The sequence below is a fragment of the Thermobia domestica genome, chromosome 13, assembly GCF_964235325.1.
Source record: "Thermobia domestica chromosome 13, izTheDome1.hap1.1, whole genome shotgun sequence".
In the NCBI taxonomy this organism is placed as follows: Eukaryota; Metazoa; Arthropoda; class Insecta; order Zygentoma; family Lepismatidae; genus Thermobia; species Thermobia domestica.
The window spans coordinates 104,643,342-104,664,514 of NC_137466.1; the positions used below are offsets into that span (position 1 = coordinate 104,643,342).

General features: G+C 36.0%; 2 protein-coding genes across 2 annotated transcripts; both read right to left on the bottom strand.

Moving 5' to 3' along the window:
- Positions 1-15,827: 15,827 nt before the first annotated feature.
- Positions 15,828-18,737, bottom strand: LOC145667708 (uncharacterized). The gene has a single exon (XM_081735168.1). It carries the CDS (start codon positions 18,735-18,737, stop codon positions 15,828-15,830), a length of 2,910 nt encoding a protein of 969 aa, XP_081591294.1.
- A 165-nt stretch (positions 18,738-18,902) lies between these two features.
- Positions 18,903-20,900, bottom strand: LOC145667710 (uncharacterized). Its single transcript, XM_081735169.1, has one exon. It carries the CDS (start codon positions 20,898-20,900, stop codon positions 18,903-18,905), a length of 1,998 nt encoding a protein of 665 aa, XP_081591295.1.
- Between the last annotated feature and the right edge of the window lie 273 nt (positions 20,901-21,173).

Below are 21,173 nucleotides of genomic sequence, written 5' to 3' on the forward strand. Positions count from 1 at the left end.
ACCTCCCAAACGTTGTCTGTGTTGTTTTGAAACACCCTGTATAGTGTTAAGTAGCATTTTGTATGTATTGTCGCTTCATTCTCCCTAACAGTGGCACAAATGCCACATATGGTCCTAACAATGTCACACATAATTTTAACTGTGAACTCCATGATCTTAACATTCACGCACAATCTAAAGTTACTTTTAGAATTATCTCAGGACTATGAGGTTAGCGCGCGCGTATCTATTCTTGGAAAGTTATCTACTGTAACTGGTAAATTAAAGTTTTAGTTGCTAGTGGGAAAACTACTTAAAATATTATCTACTTGAAACCTAGTTTTCTTTTAAATATTTGATTTTAAAATTTTCACCATTCAGTTAATTTTCAGTATATGATTTTTAAAAAAAGTTTCAAATTGTCTTTTGTTCAAATTGTTATTATTATTAGTATTTTCCGTATCGTACAAATACATAGTACACTAACTAACTAACTCGTAGTCTCGTACTAACCTAACCTAACTTACTCTATTCTAACAATCTACTCTATTAATCTAACCTAACTTACTTCTCTACCCTACCCTACTCTACTCTATTTTACTAACCTAACCTATCCTACCTTACTCTATTTCACTAATCTGACCTACTTACTAGCCCTACATTACTTTTCCCTAATTTACTTTATTAACCTAACCTACAATAGCACACGTTGAGTTTTTTTTCTTTGCGTAAATAATCATTTTCATGCATCAGTTTGCACGCATAGTACCAATCTGTAAGCAATTGTTTGTTAAATATGCGCCAGAAAAATAACATTGCAGAATGTCTTAGGCAATTACTTAAAACCACAAAAGTATATATATATATATATATATATTAGGGATGGCCAATTCCGGAATTTTTACTTTCCGGAATCCGGAAAGTAAAATCGGAAAATTCCGGAATTCGGAAAAATTCCGGATTTCGGAAAAAATCCGGAATTCGGAAAAGTTCCGGAATTCGGAAAAATTCCGGAATTTAGAAAAAATCCGGATTTCGGAAAAATTCCGGAATTTCGAAAAAATCCGGAATTCGGAAAAAATCCGGATTTCGGAAAAATTCCGGATTTCGAAAAAATCCGGAATTCGGAAAAAATCCGGAATTTAGAAAAATTCCGGAATTCGGAAAAAAATCCGGAATTCGGAAAAATTCCGGAATTCGGAAAAATTCCGGAATTCGGAAAAAATCCGGATTTCGGAAAAATTCCGGAATTCGGAAAAATTATTTTTTCTTTTTGTAATCCTAAGAATTTTGTTCAAACGCAAACGAACAAATTTCCTTTTTGTAATCCTAAGAATGTATGATGCAAATTAAGCTGAAACTTACATCCTAAAGTATACACTACTCAATCTTCCCATGGTTAATGAGATGTAGTCCAAAAGTACGATGTACTTCTAATATTTAATTTTTGTTTTACTGTGATATTGTCCAGAGGTAAGACATATATCACACTGAGATAAACAACTTGACATAATGAAGATGTTATCATACGTAGTTTTCCAGAAAATCGTGAGAAACTAATTTTTGTGAAGTTAAAATATGCGTCTCTTGTTGCCAGTGGGATGCAATTGATAACTTTTATGCTGGAATAGTCTTATTATTATTATTATTATTATTATTATTATTATTATTATTATTATTATTATTATTATTATTATTATTATTATTATTATTATTATTAATCGTTTATGTACTGTAAAAGAAAAATGTGAACCGTTAAGTAGTAGATTTTATCTGTTGTTTTTTTATATCTTCTAACAGTAATAACAAACTGCTTGTAAATACGCAATGATTATCAAGGACAATGGCATATTAATGTAAGGACTACTCTGCAGACTAGCAATAAACAATAACAGATAAACAATAGTTGCAAAAAAAAAAGTAACTAACTTGGGCACGTCAGAATGTTCGCGAGAATATAGGGACGCATTGAGACTAGCAAAGAGCGTGCTATTATCATTACTCATAGGGCCGTACGATGGAGGCATTAATGTTAATGGCTCTAATGAGCACTTACTTGCTCTAACGGTTAACCTCATTTTTGAGATGATTCTTAGAAGGGGCGTGTTGGCATGCAGTTAGAAGACCTATATCCATTATTTAAAAAGCACACGTTATCTGTGGAGTACTAACGATTTGCGTCACTATCGAACACTAACGTAGCACTAGCGACGTTTAAAGTCGAAATTGGAGTCTGACAGAAGTGGCTTGTCAACTTCACGGACATTATACTTTCCTTGAATGAGAGAATTTTGCGCCCAGAAAATTTGCGCCCTACCACAAAAATAGGAAAAAATGCGCTCGCAATATATTTGCACTGCGATGTTTGCGCCCTACCCCAAAAAGAGGGGAAAATGCGCCGGCTATATATTTGCACTGGGATGTTAGCGCCCTACAATTCAACTTATTTTTGTATTGTGTAAAGTAACTTCAACTCACACTTGAACTAGGCTTGCCTATCATCGTCTCAGTGAGTTACTCCATCCGTTATAATATTCCGAACAAATGAAAAAAATACAATTTTAGTTCACTAAAGGGCAATCCATACAAATACAATTTTTCATTATACTACAAAATTTACAAAAAAGTATAAATGACTGATATATAATTATTAATATAATCAAAGAGTATAATTTAATCTACAAAAGGTTGTTTGGCTCTACCCAGATATCTCTGTTCACAATCCTTGCGAGTTGTTTGGCTTTTCAGGACACAAAATATAGAAAAGAAAATGTAAAGTGAATGTAAAATCAGTTCAGTAATATTATCAAGAAAACTATGTACAGTGTGTTTACTTGCTGGAATTCAAACACACAATTGCGTTCAGTTGTTCTTTCAGAAAAAAATGTTCCGGGGGGCACACTTAGTATTCCGGAGGGGGGTCACTGCTGGTACTATTCTATTTATTATTATATTATAGACGTATTATTTTGATCTCCTCCGAGGGGGCACTCTGAGAGCTCTGGGGAGGCCAGTGTTCCCCCAAAATCATCTCTGGAAGAAGCAGTGATTGCTTTGATCCGTTGTGTTCTTTTGGCTTATATTGAAGTTTATTGTCCCCGTATATAGCCACAATGAAAATAAATCACAAATGGCATGGTTGTGGGGGAGGATTGTTTATGCTGTAATGTCAGCCCCTCCGAGCAAATGCGTCCAATAGGTTCTTTTATTTCGCAGGGCTCAACTTCCCGGTGGAGGTACATCGCAGGTGCAATTTTCCCTGTTCTTGAGGTAGGGCGCAAATTTCCCAGACGCAAAATTCTCGACACCGTTCGAATGACCTCGGAAGACTATATCTTTTTCAATACTTTTTTATATTCTTTTACTCGAGATTTCTTCATAGCTTCTAATTAAAATACTTACTAATATATACTCATTTTATTGTCCTAACCAATCAATATGGGTATGTTGTCAGTAAAATATTTAGATTGATCGAGCCTCTGGTGTGTAACCACAGTATTTCATATCATCCCCCCATTTAGAAATCTTGGCTAAACGAACCAATATATGTTGCCAATAAAATAGTTTAGAATGATTGAGCCCCTGGTAAATAACCACAGTATTTCGTGACAGACACCCCCCCCTTCCTATTACCATATTCTAGCTACATGCCTGACTCAGCTAATTCTCTACATTCTTTACCAAGCACACATTTTCTAAAGCGGAAAATGCTCTCTAAATACCTAAGCTCGTTATTTTCAGCAGATGCACAAATTGGGTAACATTCTATCTACATGAATGTTATATATATGTCGATTACTGGAAACCGCTTCTCGCTATCTATTACCATATTTTCTATATAATGATTAACGTTAAAACCGGAAATGGTTGAAATGGTTGAATATTACATTCATCAGGGAACTCGATTCTTAACTATTGACTCTGTACATCATGGCCAAAATTGATTGGTAATCCATCAGATAGTTCTTGAGACTGTTTGCTTCACTGACGGACAGAATGAATATATGGCTATAGAGTTTTGATAAACTAAATTCGTTAATGAGTGATGATGGAACAAATATAAGAAAGGTAGGCCTTCCACCGGGAAAATTTTCGAACACAAAATTAGCCATCGAAAACCCACATGTCCTGGGTTAGAATACCATAGATGAAAACTCTACCACTGAGTCATCAATCACCCGCTTATTAGTTTTATTAATTATTATATTAATATAAATTAATGAATGCCTGCTTATGTTAATTATTGAACAATTACATTGTACACTTCGTAAAGTCAAAAATTATAAATTTGTATTTACTGTGCATACAGTGAGCGCAGAAAGTGTTCGTACACCTATGCTATTGAAACGAGAATGCCTGCGAAAAAGAAACAGAAAATTTAAGAAGTGTAATAACACACACAATGTGAATAATGAAAACTAAGCTTTATGAATGTATCAATAAAGAACCACAAAGACAAGTTTAATGGTCAGAAAGTAAATAAATTCCGTAGAAAGTGTATAGAGTAAACGCAAAAAGTGATCGTACACCTGACGTACGAATACGAAACAAAGATACCACAACTGGGGTTCACTAGTATTCACCTGAGTATACACCTCTGTATAGCATGACGAGTAACAGAATGAGTTTAGTTGTGAATAGAAGTGAAAAAAACTGCACGTTGGGCTGTCAAAGTGGGAAGCAACCGAACAGAAACAAATGAGGAGACAAGAAAAGTAATTATTAAATTGCATAAGAAGGGTAAGTCTTTGAGAAAGATAGCAAACCTTGCAGACAGGCCTCGTACAACAGTACAAACAATAATTGCGATGTATAATGTTTCTATCACTGTGCGAAAAAAAAAAAAAAAAAAACTGGAAGACCAAGACTGTTGAGCGAACAAGATAAACGTTACATTATTAGGGAAAGAAAAAAGGTTCCAAAAAATAGTGCTGTGCAATTGGCAACGGATCTGGAAACACGCGGTGTTAAAGTATCAGCCAGTACAGTGCGGAATATTTGCAAGGTATCATGGTTGGATAGCCAAGAAAATGTTCTGGGTGAACAAGACAAATCGTATAAAGAGACTAAAGTTTGAAAAAGAGTATAAAGATAAGGGATCAGGCTTCTTTCTGGAATAGGGTCATATTTTCGGACGAAAGTAAATTTAACTTTATCGAGTCCAATGGGAGGCGTATTGTATGGCGCAAGGTGAATACAGAGATGAATCCTCAAAATCTCGTCCCTAAAGTAAGACACGGAGGAGGATCCGTGCTCGTCTGGGGTTGTATGAGTGCCTCAGGGGTGGGTCGTCTCCACCTTATCGATGGAGTGATGATCCACAAAGTGTATATTAACATATTAAAGGAAAATCTCCATACTAATGCGCAGAAGATGGTTCTTGAAAACAATTTATTGTTCAGCAAGACAACGACTCCAAACATACAGCGGAAAATACTCGATTGTGGCTACTCTATAATACCTTGAAACAGCTTCGCACACCTCCCCAATCCCCAGACATGAACCCCATAGAACATCTATGGTCTGTTCTGGAGACAACAATCAGAAGGCACAGCTTCTCTACTCAGGGCCGGCGCTAGCAATTTTGCCGCCTTGGGCGGTGCTTTCACATGCCGCCCCTTTAATCCGCAAACCTTATTTTGACAGATAACGTCATTTCAAGTGTCATTTAAAATCATGTATAAAATGGAAAAGTAAAAAAAAAAAAAAAAAAAAAAACCTACCTTTCTGGAATGTTCACGTAATATTTAAACGACTCTATACTGACACAATATTCAGTATGCTCGATTTCGCTGTATATCTGTAATATAGAGCAGCGCATACAGAAAATAAAATTTTAAAAATATACTTTAATCATGACTAAGAATTTTAATTTTTAGGCTTATTTTATATCAAAAGGCGTTTTCAACAGAGTATGGAGCAAGAAGATAATACAGTAAATCAGATATTATGGTAAATGTAAGTGATTAGCTTAAGCCTCATAATGTACTAAAACACAATAGACATACATAAATTTAACATATCTTAATTGAAAGAAACTTTTCTTGCTTTGATATGAGCAAATTCCTTTATCACATCACGTAGTCCAATGTTTTAGCCAATTTGTGTTCTATTGATATCGTCGCTAGACCACTCAAGCGTGTTTCAGACATAGAAGAGTGTAGATAGTTTCTAATAAACTTAAGTTTCCAAAAACTTCTTTCTCCACTTGCCACTGTTACAGGCAAGATTAACAAAATTCTACGTGCAATACTAACATTGGGAGCAAAGTCATGTTCCTTAATTATTATTATTATTATTATTATTATTATTATTATTATTATTATTATTATTATTATTATTATTATTATTATTATTATTATTATTATTATTATTATTTTGTGAACTTTCACAGGCTTAATTATAGTGGATAACACTTTCAGTTTGTCTTTCAAATCACTGGGGTTAATATCTTTCAATTCTTCGTGTGTTAAAATGGTGGTAAGTTTAGTACACTTTTCAGACAAAAAGTTCAGGTGGTAGGCTATATCTTTACGATTACTTATATCGCAAAGAAAATTGAAATATTCGCTGTGATATTTAAGTTGCTCAAATCTTTCTCTTAAAAGCGAACACAATCACTTCTAGAACTTTGTAATAAAAATCGATCTTGTATCTTGTTTGTGGATGTTTTCAGTAGCTTCATCCTCTGCCTCGTACTGAAACTGTCTCTTCTTTCGACTTCGAGCTTGCACTGTATTACGTATCAGTGGATCACCCGTATCTAATGCTGATGCCAAGTCCATCGTATCAACTAAGTAAGATTTAAACTTTGCATAATTTCTGCTCCTCTCAAAGTACCCAGATATATTTTCAAGAAATCCTACTGCATCCAACACATGAGAATCAATGCTTTAAAGTCATATCAGACAACGAGTGAGTAAAGGAAAGAAAAGTAACTCAGCTGGTTTGCTATACACAGAGCATCGTGGAAGACCATTCTATCGGTTCTATTGTCATTACTTATTTGAAGTAAGGCATCATAAACTTCCTATATTTGATAACTGAGTCAGAGCATCAATTCGGCTCTCCCACCTTGTGGTGGATTATGATTTTAAAGTGAGACTACTAATATGTTCCTTTAGTATGGCCTAACGTTGAACTGACGCAGAAAAAAAAAGTCATAAACTTTTTTTTAGCTATACAAAAAATGAAACATTTCTCAAGAAATAATACGCTGTACGATTTACTATATTCGGAATGAACAATTTGTAAATTGGTCAAAAACTCGCTATTAGAACCTAAATGTCTCTAGATGCTACCAGGGGCGAATCCAGGGGGGGGCGATCGGGCGATCTCCCCCCCCAGAAGAGGAAAATTTTTTTATTTTATATATAAATAAAATATATAGTTTATTTTTTGACGCTCTTAAAAGTAGCTCTAAGTAGCAGTATTACAACCCACCGCCCCCCAGAAGTCCGTCCTGGATCCGCCCCTGAATGCTACAGGCTAGAACGGCCTGTCTCAAGTGGGAGTGTACCTTTTGCATACTTGGAGCGGAGCGTTAGAACATTATTGAATAGAAAAAAATATAAAAAGACACCGTGATAATCTTATGCACTCTAGCTCAAAATCCTATCTACACTGCTGCAAGGGAAATATTGAACGAGATACCTGTGGCTAGTAGTTTGATAATTGAAAACGAGGAGGAATGCTCTGAATTTCCTGAGAGAGTATTTCTTGAATGTGAGTGAAGTAAGTTCAATTACATTCTCAGGTTAACACAATCTTATTTTTCCATGTGAGCCTATTACGAAGCATTATATTTTGATAGTATTCTTTTCTTTTTCAAATTTTGCCGCCCATTAGACTTGCCGCTCTGGGCGGTGGCACGGCTCGACCCTCTCTCGCGCCGGCCCTGTCTCTACTAAAGAAGGCCTAAGAAAAGCTATTCAAGAAGAATGGGACATAATCAGTCCCGAAGCTACAGAACTACGAACTACTACAGGTGAAATCAATGCCAGATCATTAACGCACAGGGTAATCCCACAAAATATTAAATAACGTAATATACTTTATAAGCACTAATTCAAGCATAAGTGTACGGTGACATTTTGCGTTTACAAAAAAGGAATTCTCTCTTTTCTTCTGAACAAAACAGTGATTGTGTTTGTTTGGCCTTTCTCTTATATATAGAAATAAAATGTATGAATGTGTAGTCTTAATTCTGGTTATATATATATTTTCCACCTCCCGTTCTCATGCTAGCTGTTTTCAATATAAAGTATGCACGGTGTACGAACACTTTCTGCGCTCACTGTAGGTATGTTGACAATAAACGAATGTTATTAGAATATTTGTTGAGATTTCTTTTCCTCCACTGCCTTTCGCCTGGTTACAAAGTAGTTTGCAGTGCTTTGGAGTAGCTGTAGGTGGGAACGCGATAATGTTTGAGACATACCGGCGACTTTTTTGTGTGTGAAAATAAGACCCTTATAAAACAGTAAATAACTGCAGTAGCAATTGTCTACGTAAGTGATAAAGACATATCCAACTACAAGAAACTAATACAGTATATATATTCATTATTGTGTTTCTCTTTTAACAGCTACTAGCTAGGGATGGCCAATTCCAGAATTTTTACTTTCCTGAATCCGGAAAGTAAAATCGGAAAAATTCCTGATTTCGGAAAAATTCCGGATTTTTTCCGAATGTCGGAATTTTTCCGAAATCCGGATTTTTTCCGAATTCCGGATTTTTTCTGAATTCCGGAATTTTTCCGAAATCCGGAATTTTTCCGAATGTCGGAATTTTTCCGAATTCCGGAATTTTTCCGAATTCCGGAATTTTTCTGGATTCCGGATTTTTTCCGAATTCCGGATTTTTTCCGAAATCCGGAATTTTTCTGAATTCCGGAATTTTTCCGAATTCCGGAATTTTTCCGAAATCCGGAATTTTTCTGGATTCCGGATTTTTTCCGAAATCCGGAATTTTTCCGAATTCCGGAAAGTAAATTTTCCGATTCCGGAAAACAAAATTTCCGGAATCCGGATTCCGGAAAATTTTGGCCATCCCTAATATATATATATATATATATATATATATATATATATATATATATATATATATATATATATATATATATATATACACATATATATATATATATATACATATATATATATATATATATATATATATATATATATATATATATATATATATATATATATATATATATATATATATATATATATATAAAATTTGACAATCTACTGTAAATCTGCACGATTATTATTATATACGATACTGAATGATAAAGTAAAATCTCGTTCTTTTGATGCTGTTTTTAACAGTTTTCAGGTTTTTTTTGAGAATCTGGTTAAGAAATTGGCAACACTGGCCTTCGCAGCGTTCGCTTACGAGGTCCCGAATTTCGTTAAATTATAGATCCACGTCTCATATAGTCTTGGTACTCAACGGGACACTAAATTCTAACCAACTAATCATCTGCAGAATAATCCATGCCTCATGCAGATAATATAGGCCTATAGTACGCAAATTATACTAATGAGGGAATGAAAGAATATCAAAAGGATAACGCAAGGCCTTGCGATCTATGAAAGAATCCACACTCTCAACAGAATTTTAAGAATTTTCAAGATAGAAACACAAACTAACTAGTAAAAACAGTTTAGCCAATATTCAATTAGTAAATTACATTTATATTTCAGAAAATACACACAAATTATAGGGATCGACACGCGCATATAGCACAAAAAAAAAATGAAAGGGGGAAATAATAATTTAATGAAGGCTTAAAAATCGATATAGCACACCACCACGAACCAACCCCCGCCCTTGCTGTTTCCCCAACTCTGTCTGTACTGAACTCCCCCCTTCGTCCCCTCCGTTTCCCTCAATAACACAAGCACTAAACTGAAATAGGTTATGTTGGGCGCTGAATGAACCATAACCCAAATGCTATAACTGTTGGTTCATGGGGCTATAATTCGTCACTTTACCGCTTCGAACAGCGTTATCGACCAATCTAATGAACAGAACGAGTCACGAGCAAGTTTATGTTTTAAGGGTGGAAAAAAATATTCGTTATTCCTTTTTGAGTTAAAGAAAAAGGGAGCATTTTCCTTGTTATTGTCAAACGAATTGTTACAAGAACCTTTTAAAAGACGTTGAACTAAGACGAAAAAAGAAATCAGGATATTATTATTATACTACATAAACGACAACTGGGGGAAAGAAATTTAGAAAAAAAAACTATAAGAATATATTTTATAGTTAACAAAAGTTTATTTATTTTTCTTTCTCCATTTAACTTGTACTTTTGTGAGTCTACAAATCAAGAAGAGAATTAACTTTAACGGAAAGTTTTTTGGGGCAACAGAGAACGCGTTCAGTTAACTCCACTTGAGCATAACAGATGACAGCACTTGTACTTCTGCAAGAGCTCCATCTATCAGAGCTCACCTATCTTATCATCGGCGATCAAACTTTTCCTTTACCATAATGTTCGATGACCTTTTACAGAAATTTTATTATTATTAATTGAAATTAGACCTCCCGTCATATTCGGGACGCTTTTCTCAACGGAACGCCTAAATATCCTATTTTTAAGTAAAAATGAACATAGTGTCCTGTAAGTGTATTTAAAATACAAATGATCAGGACAAATTCTACACTATTTCGTTACGATGGTTGTGCATAGAGCTATTTCTCGTACCAACACTCAATGAGAAATGAAATCTTTAAGTTTTACGTCCTACGGTTATGCCGGTTAGGCTAAAGGAGACGGTGATAATGAGAGATGAGTGAAATGGTGGAATGAAGAAAGTGGGAGGAAACGGGAGAACCCCGAGAAAACCCACGATCACGGTGTTTGTCCACCACAAAGTTCACTTGGCGGAGGCAACACTCAATGAGAATTGTTATGCCATGCACCTATCCTCTCTGGCGTATGTCTATCTTGAACGTGGTCCCGAGTTCGATTCTCGGTGGTAAAAGCACAAAAAGTTAATTTTTATAATTATTCTTTTTCATTAATAGGTTAATTAGTGCCCATCACTTTAGCCTGAAGGGTATAACCACAGCACATTAAACTATAAAGTTTAATTTCGATTCATTTTAGGCCATACCTAAAACTTTTAGACGCTCTTGAGTGAATGGAATATTTGAATACGTCACTTTCGTATTTTGTAACTTGAAAACATTGTTGGCGCCGAGTCCCGTTTTTAAAAGTTAAAATTTTAGTCACTTCTGTAAATCCTTATGCAAACTTTTCGAGAAAAAAACAATAAAAGCTAATTTTTATGGCTCTAAATAAATAGCAATGTCACGTGTAGCAGTTTGGTTTGAATGGCATTATATTTGTTCAATTAATGTTTAGATCAGAAGTGGTAGTATATATTACCATTTCCGGCTTTCGTCGTGAGAGTAAACATGGAACATATTCTTGAGACGCTTAATTGATTACACAAAACTGCTTCTTGTTATCTGTTACTGTTTGTACTCTATAGCGATTAACATTAAAACCGGACGTGGTTGATTTCTACTACTTCTAGTTTGAATAAAACGTTAGGAGAGAGGATTGTGCCTATTCTTAGAACGTTAAATCGATTTCTTTAAAAAAAAACTGCTCTACGTGGATCAGTTTTCGAACCAATACACTGTGCTGGATTTCTATCACTTCCCGTCTTAGTAGAGAGCTAAAGATGGAAATAAAATGTCTTCTTTGGTCGGTTAATCAATTGCAGAAAGCCGCTTCTTGCTATCTATTACCGTTTTTGATCTATAGTGATCAACGTTAAAACCGGAAATGATTGATCTGTACCACTTCCGATTTAAATATAACTTCCATAAACGAACTAGACTCCTAACTTCTGAGTTTCTACATCCTCACCAAAATTAATGATGGTCCATCAAGAAGTTCGTGAGATTATTTGGCCTCCCGAACGGACGAACAAGCGGACAGACAGAGAAGTTTTAAGAATTGACTCATTTCAATCACTGAGTCTCGATAAGTTCATTTCGTTCAAGTGAACAACCTCGTAGTTTAAGATGGTGAGATTTATTTGCACTGAAATCTAGGAGCCACTTGTAGTATGCACTCAAGTCCATTGTTCCTACAAAAAAAAAAAAAAAAAAAAAAAAAAAAAAAAAAAAAAAAACTGCTCTAAAATTCTGATCTGTCCAACAGTATTGTCAAAACATCGATGTTTAAATTCCTTAATTTAGTATAAATATAAGAATAGTTGCTGTTCGCTACACTAACAATAAATGACACCACTAGTAGATTATTAAGCAAATAACTACTGCAAATAACTACGCAAATGCCCTTTATCGTACCGGAAGAATAAATTGATGGGAAATATTTTAATTTGAACCCTCTTTTCCCCTTATAAGTATGTTTAAATTGGAACGATAATCCTCTGATTCACCCCATTTAACTTGAAATGGAATGATAAATTTCTGATTTACCCATATGCAATTTGAGCACAAAAATTTATTTCAACTGATTCAGATGTGTGTGATTGATGTAATCCTTGTGTAGGCGCTGGTTTCTTAATAATTTTTCGACGTTGCTTTGAGACTGTTCAATATATTGCATTTCATAAAACACAAGATTATATGAATTCAAAAAATACAAACAAACTTGCTATATGAACATTATTATATGTAGATTAATGCGATATTAACACAATACACGTAGCTACCGTTGTTTTCTTGGTGTCACGTTTTTACACACACACTCACCCCTGCTGGGGAGAAAAAGTATTAGTTTTTATGTTGCTGCCTCTTCATTTACTTACTGGCGTTAGTTTTTATTGAGAAGAACGCTCAGTTCTGAACATACCGCCCGCCTTGAAGGAACTCCTTCAACAAATCTATGAATGATTAATTTGGTTTATGAACTTAATATACACAACAATAGATAACACAAGTTATGAATGAATGATATAAACATAAACAGAATAATGCACACACAACACAACACACTATGAATCACACAATGTACACACTATGAATACACCAACAGGTGTCTTCCCGTTGTGCCTACTTCCCGTTATGCCTACAGGCCCTCCAGCACTTTGTAGAAAATATTTTTAATGATCTTATCTGTAGGCAGAACGGTAATTCCCGTTGTGCCTACTTCCCGTTCTGCCTACTCTTTCGAGACGGGGAATTCTGTGCAGGGAGGGATCTTTTCTAGGGATTTTTTCTTTAGTAATTCTAATAGATTCTGTAAGAAGAATAACTATTCCTTTAAATTTCATCATATATTTTAAATGTTATCTTACTTGCTCTTCTCAGAAAAAATGACTAGGTACAGTTTTGTTATTAGCAGCGTTATTCACGTCTACTTTAGTAGAGATGTGTTTTTTTAATACTTACAGAGAAATGGAAAATTAATTGATTCAGTTACAAGAAAATAAACTTATTTCGGTCTAATATCAAGTCATTTCACAACAAAATTTTATTCAGTTTTCCAGTAGTTCATCTCCAACATTCTAAGGCTCGCAGTACGTAATAGGTGCTACAGTTCACATCCTCAAAATATATTTGGCCATCTATTAAACAAACAATGCAAGAAGATGCATAATTCGGTCTCTTTTCTTTTTCTAAAAAAAGCCTTTGTCTTCTACATCACAGATCTTTTTCCGGCATCACCTCTATATATGATCAGGTGCTTTGTCCTCTATACATAATTCTGTATTACACGCAATATGTCGTACTTATATTGTAAAAAAAGAAAAAAATGGGACCGCAATGGCTCAGGAGTAGAGCGTTCACCTCTGGTGCATGGGGTCCATGGTTCGATCCCAGCTCGAGCCAGGTGAGCTTTGTGGTGGACAAACACCGTGTGCGTTGGTTTTCTCGGTGTTCTACCGTTTTCTCCTACTTTCCACTATTTCATTCATTTCTCATCATCACCGTCTCCTTTAGCCTAGCCAGCATTACCGTAGGACGTAAAACTTAAAAATTTCATTTCATTTCATTTATACTGTCAATGTAAATACTAAATACCACATATCGTCAATATACCCAATGTAATTTAAATAAAGATCTCATAATCGTTGTTCAAAATGTAAACAGTATGCAACCACATCTATGTAAGCCATCAAGCCTATTACACGTGGTTCCAGCCTTCCTAATAATCGTAAATATCTGTGATTTTATTCTGTATGTGACCACACAAATAGCATTTTAATTTCGATTATTTTACGGTAAAAATATTCTGTGAAATGTAATGGAAATTCAGAAGGAGCCTTCTTGGCGAATTTCTCAGAGTTTTCATTCTCACCGTCGTGAGTAATCCGATTGGGTAGAGAAGCGTGATTATCTAAGCAAACTCATCACCAACAAAACGCCGAACACGTATTTCATACTTTGACCGTTTCTGATTTTGAAAACACTCCTGTGTAGACTATAAGTCATTACTAGGCACCTTGCTTATCACACTGACACTAACAAATCATATATAATAACTTTTTAACGTAATAAGTAAAAACTTGTTGTGATTCTTATTGAAACGTTTATGTTGCGAGCGGAGCAAGCAAGAAAATTTTTATCATATCTATTTCTTTGCAAACTAACAATATTGATTTAATCGGACGCCAATACGTTTTCAGGGCGACAATTGAACAAAAAATAAAATCATTGAAGGCACGTCTGGAATCACATGTAATAGACTTGGTGGCTTACACAGATGCAGTTGCATACTGTTTGCATTTAGAACAGTGATGGTGAGATGTTTTAAATATATTGGCTATATTAACGATATATGGTATTAACATTGACGATATGTAGTATTTACATTGACAATATAAGTATATGTAACATTGCATGTAGTATAGAATCGTGTTAGAAGACAAATTACCTGTTAAGGTAATGCCAAAGAAGGAGCAGTGATGTAAAAGACAAAGGCTCTTTTTTTTCAAAAGGGCCGCCTTATGCATCCTCTTGCATTGTTTGTTTAATGTATGGCCGAACATGTCTTGAGGATGTGAATTGTGGCACTTTTTAGTACTGCAAGCCTTAGTATGCTGGAGATAAACTACTGGAAAACCGATTAAAATTCGGTTGTGAAATGAATTGATATTAGCCCGAAGTAAGTCTGTTTCGTGTTCGTTTCAGATACAATGTCAAACGGGTTACTGGCAACTGAATCAATCAATTCGAGGAAAGAGATATGATGAAGACAAATACTCTTTTTAAAGGCCGCCTTATGCATCCTCTTGCGTTGTTTGTTTAATAGTTGGCCAGACATGTCTTGGGGATGTGAACTGTGGCATTTTTTAGTACTGCAAGTCTTAGCATGCTGGAGGTAAACTACTGGAAACCCAAATAAAATTTTGTTCTGAAATTGCTTGATATTAGATCTTTTTTTTTTTTTTTTTTTTTTTTAATGTTTGTTTCACATACAATGTCTAACATTCTTGCAACTGAGTCAACCAATTTTCCATGTATGATGAAACTTGTAGAGGTGGTGGTTGTTTTTACAGAAGCTTTTAGAAATACTAAAGAAATATTCCCTACAAAAATTCCTCCCTGCACATAATTCCCCGTCTCGAAAGAGTAGGCACAACGGGAAGTAGGCACAACGGGAATTACCGTTCTGCCTAGAGATAAGATAATTAAAAATATTTTCTTTAAAGTGCTGGAGGGTCTGTAGGCAGAACGGGAAGTAGGCACAACGGGAATGAACCCACCAACACATTAACTCTGCTTAGGAAGCGGGCACAATTGACGAATGGATCTTGTTGTTGTACCTCTGGTAGTTTTCACTGTCGCCACTCGTACTATTCCGTCCTTCCCAGGAAACAATTGCACAATACGTCCAGTTTTCCATTTTAGAGGTGGAATGTTATCTTCTTTGATGAGCAACCTTCCAGAAGATTGGGGAATTTTCTTCTCCACTTGGATCGTTCTAGAAGACTTGATAGATACTCCTTTGACCATCTGGACCAAAATTGCTGATGAAGTTGTTGTATGTATTGCCATCTCGAAAGTCTGTTGACAGGAATATTTTTCAAGTTAGGTTCTGACATGGTAGTGAGTGCGTCGCCTATTAGGAAATGACCAGGTGTTAAAGGATGTAGGTCGTTTGGATCATTTGATAATGGTGTTAGGGGTCTAGAGTTTAAGCAAGCCTCAATCAGTGTCAAAATAGTGTTCATCTCTTCGTAGGTGAGTGAAGCATTTCCCACAACTCTCTTTAAATGGTATTTGAGAGATTTAATTGATGATTCCCATAAGCCTCCAAAGTTTGGTGATCTTGCTGGAATAAAAACCCACGTGATGTTATCAGCTGCTAGAAAATTATGTAATTTTTCTTTATGGTGTTCTGATTCAAATAAAGTCTTCAATTCTTGTAGTTCCCTTTTTGCACCAACGAAGTTACTTGCATTGTCAGAATACAATTTAGCACATTTTCCTCGACGAGCCATGAATCGCTTTAATGCTCCAATAAACGCCTCTGTAGTTAGATCACTAACAAGCTCAATGTGAACCGCCTTAGTCGCAAAACACACGAAAAGTGCTATATATGCCTTATGGAGTTTGGCTCCCCTTCGGTTACTCGATTTAAGGTAAATGGGCCCACAGTAGTCAACGCCGCTGTGAAGAAATGGTCTTGTTGGTTGAACTCTGTCAGCTGGTAGATCTCCCATCATCTGTTTACCATCTTTAGGATTGTTTCTGAAACATGTGACACACTGATGCACAACTTGACGAACCAAGTTTCGTCCACGTATTGGCCAATACGATTGTCGCAAGGATGATAACAATAATTGAGGCGCGGCATGCAATAGCTTCTTATGTTCTTCTTGAGCGATTAACTTTGTCAAGTTGCAGTTAGCTGGAAGTACAATCAGATGTTTCTGTCCTTCAGTAAGATCTGCTGCATTTAATCTTCCTCCAACTCTGATGATTTGCCTCTCATCCAAGTATGGGTTCAAATTTCTCAGTTGACTTTGGTTGTCGACTTCCTTTCCTGATCTCAACGCATTTAATTCCTTGTGAAATGCTTGTTGCTGTGATAGTTTAATAAGACATTCGAGTGCTTCATGTAATTCACTTACTGTAAGATGTCCATGCTGTCTGTCACAATTAGATCTTCTCATGTTGTGCGCAAATCGTAGGCAATAAGCCGTTACACGTTGCAATCTTCTTAATGAAGAATATCTGTCTAAGAGTTGACCCGGTGTTGTAGAAACCATTACTGCTGTATTTCTTCGTTGCTCGGGAACATCGCTTAGGTCACAAACGTCTTCCCTCGTCTGTAAGTCTAATTTCTCAGATAACCAGGAAGGCCCATGCCACCATAATTCATTATCAAGAATTTCTGACGGTGTTAATCCTCTCGATATATGATCTGCTGGATTCTCCTCTGTTCTGATGTGTCTCCATTCATAGTTACAAGTCAACTGTTGAATTTCCGCCACACGATTTGCAACATACGTCTTCCATTGAGAACAAGGTCCTCTTATCCATGCTAATACAATGGTGGAATCTGACCATAAAACAACCTTATCGATCTTGCAATGTAATGCTTGTATTACTTTCTGAGTTAGCTGTGCAAGTAACAAAGCTGCACAAAGTTCTAGGCGAGGAATAGTTGTCTTCTTCAAAGGTGCTACTCGAGATTTTGAACATAGTAAGTTCGCTGTGAATTTTCCATTTTTTGTGCTAGATGTTACATATATACAAGCTCCATATCCATTCTGAGATCCGTCGCAAAATCCGTGAATTTCTACCTGCGATTGTGTTTCTTGAATAACCTTCCGCTGAACATGTAGTGATTCCAAATCTTGAAGTTGCTGCTCAAAAGTTTCCCACTCTGAATGCAATGAGGCTGGAACCTTTTCATCCCAATTCAATTTTAATTCCCATAAACGTTGCAGAAATATTTTTGCCTTAAGAATAACTGGTCCTATTAATCCTAAGGGATCAAATATGCTCGCTACTGTAGCAAGAATAGTCCTCTTCGTAATTTGTTGAGGATTGTTTCTTGGTTTGACAGAGAAAGAAAATGTGTCTTTAATGGGATTCCACAACAATCCTAAACTTCTTGTGATGCAATCATCATTTGGTTGAATGGTGAAATTTGATTCTTGAAGTTCACTGGGTATTTTTGAAAGCAGTGAAGTGTCGTTGCTACACCATTTTCTCAAACAAAAACCACCTCTTTGCAGAAGAGTTGTGAGTTGACCCTGTAATTCATGTAGTTCCTTCTTCGTGTTTGTCCCTGTTTGAAGATCATCAATATAGAAATCCCTCATTACAACTTCTGCTGCCTTAGGGAAATTCTTCTTCTCTTCTATGGCTAGTTGCTGAAGACATCTAGTGGCTAGGAAAGGAGCTGCTGCAGTACCATATGTTACAGTTTTGAGTCGATATATCTTTATTGCTTCTTGAGGGTTTTCTCTCCACAGTATTTTCTGGTAGTTTGCATCTGAATCATGTACCCTAATGTTGCGATACATCTTCCTTATATCAGCTGTCATGACGTATTGATGTTGCCTGAATCTTGCTGTTATGGAAAATAATTCTTCTTGGATTGTAGGCCCGACTCTCATCGTCTCATTTAATGAAAGTCCAGAAGTTGTTTTGCACGATGCATCAAATACAACCCTGAGTTTGGTAGTAGTACTGGTCTCCTTCATTACGCAATGATGGGGAAGATAGTAGTCTGGCATCATTGTATCGCTCTCTGCTCTAGTTATTTCTTCCATATGGCCCAAATCTTCGTACTCTTTCATGAACGCTATATATGCCCTTTTTTTCTCAGGATCCTTCATAAGCCTTTTTTCCATTGAATAAAGTCTTCTTGTTGCAATTTCCTTGGATTTACCAAGATTCCTCACATTTTCTTTAAAGGGAAGTCTGACGATGAATCTCCCAGTCTCGTCTCTCCGGTGTGTTTCTTAGAAGTGTCTTTCACATTCTGCTTGCTCTTGACTTAATGGATGTTTCATTGAACATTCTTCTATCGTCCAGAATTTTTGTAATTGCTCGTGTATTTTTTCTGTTGTGGAGAGGTGACACACATTTGTCGAAATGTGTGGTTGATTGTTTATTTTTCCAGCTACAATCCAGCCAAACAATGTTTTGTGCAAGGTTGGATACCCTGCCTTGAGTTTTATTTGCCCTTCACAAAGTAGATCAAAGAATACTTCCGCCCCCAATAACATGTCAATACGCTGTGGTATGTTAAAGCTAGGATCTGCTAATTCAATGTTGGAAGGTATTTCCCACGATGACGTGTCTACATGAACCATAGGCAAGTCTTGTGATATTTGCGGCAATATAATGAAGTCTAATGTGGCTGAATAATTGTTGTGTCTTGACTTAATTGTAGCCTGAACGCTATGGCATGACCTTGTATTAGCATTACCTATACCATTTATGTGTACAACGCTATTACTCTTTGTAAGTCCCAATAATTGAACCATTCTGTTTGTTAGAAAATTGGACTGAGAAGCACAATCGAGAAGTGTTCGACACATTTGAAAATTACCCTGTTTATCTTTAACATATACTACAGCTGTGGATAGCATAACACTTGGTGGTCTCCTAAGCTTCTGCGGTACACTGTTTGTAGAACGAATATTCTTATCTTCACATTCCTGCCCGAGTGATGTGGTCGCAGCGAGCGTGTTTTGACCTTGACCTATTTCCCTTTCATCTTGTGGTTCGTTCGCTCTAGTGGTCGATGGACAACGCGAGTAGTGCAGTAATGTGTTATGCTTTTTATTGCATATTTTACAATTACCTGATAAGCACTCATTTGCCTTATGCGCTCGTTTGAGACAATTTATACACAAAGAAAGACTTTTAACTTCTTTAATTCTATCTCCTATAGATTTTCTCAACAATGACTGGCATTGAAATAATTTGTGTGAGCCTTTACAGCTGGGACATGCATTGTTGTCTGAACACGTTACGTGTGCTGTCGTTGAGTAAGAACTCTTTTTACCTGCCTTATTTGTTTGTTGATATTTGTTACTTGGAACTGAGGGTGTCTCTTTAGGTCTACGCTTATTATCAACTGCGTCTAAAACTTGGCAACGCTGTTGTAAAAATTGTGTCAGCTGTGACATGCTCGGTAATTCATTCGTTGATTGTGTTTTCTCCCGCTCCTTATGTGTTGTATTGTCTAGTTTGGTCGCAATCAAATAAATAAGTAATGCATCCCAGCTTTCTGTCGGTTGACCTAATGATTTTAAAGCCCTCAAATGTTTTACTGTGCTGTCTAAAAGAGATTTAAGCGAAACAGCCGACTCACGTTCCACCATTGGCATTTCAAATAAAGCTTTGACGTGTTTGTTAACAATATACCTTTTGTTTTCAAAACGTTCTTTGAGTAAAGTCCATGCTACGTCATAATTTTCAGAAGAAATTTCCAAGGCTTGTATTACTTCAAGCGCCTCCCCACGTAGAGAAGAACGTAAATAATGAAACCTTTGCACTGGCTGCAATGTGCTATTGTTATGTATTAATGCCTGAAACGTGTCATAGAACGACAACCACTCATCGTAGCTTCCAGAAAAGGTCGGAAGGTTTATCACCGGCAACCTGACTGATGGATTAGAATTGCTTGCTTCATTGTTTTCATTTTTCTTTGCACTGGAGCTGTGTTGATTTATGAACACTTCCGTCTTAGCTGCTAAATCAAAATAAGTATTCTCGAATTGCTCTCTTTCTTGCGTTTCCTGATCAATTTCTGATGAACCCTGTAACATTTCTATCTCGGATTGTATTGCATCAAATTCATCATAGCACTGTTTTATTTTCTCGTAACGTAACACTAACTGCGTAATATTCTGATCTTCTGTAAAACTATCTACAAAAGGTTTAAAACGAGTGAGTTTGGCCTTAATTTGGCCTCTCTTGAAAACTAATTCTTTCATTCTGTCGGTCATGCTTCACTCAAATTAAATACACTTTTAACACTTACGTTCTAAATGAGGCTTTGCTTTTACAGGCTTATTTTGTATAAGTGATACAAGGATAATATTATATTGAAATATGCACTCACTACCTACCTTGTTAACTGCACTGTAGAATCCTGATCCGGCCCGGAGGACCATTTGGTTGATGTAATCCTTGTGTAGGCGCTGGTTTCTTAATAATTTTTCGACGTTGCTTTGAGACTGTTCAATATATTGCATTTCATAAAACACAAGATTATATGA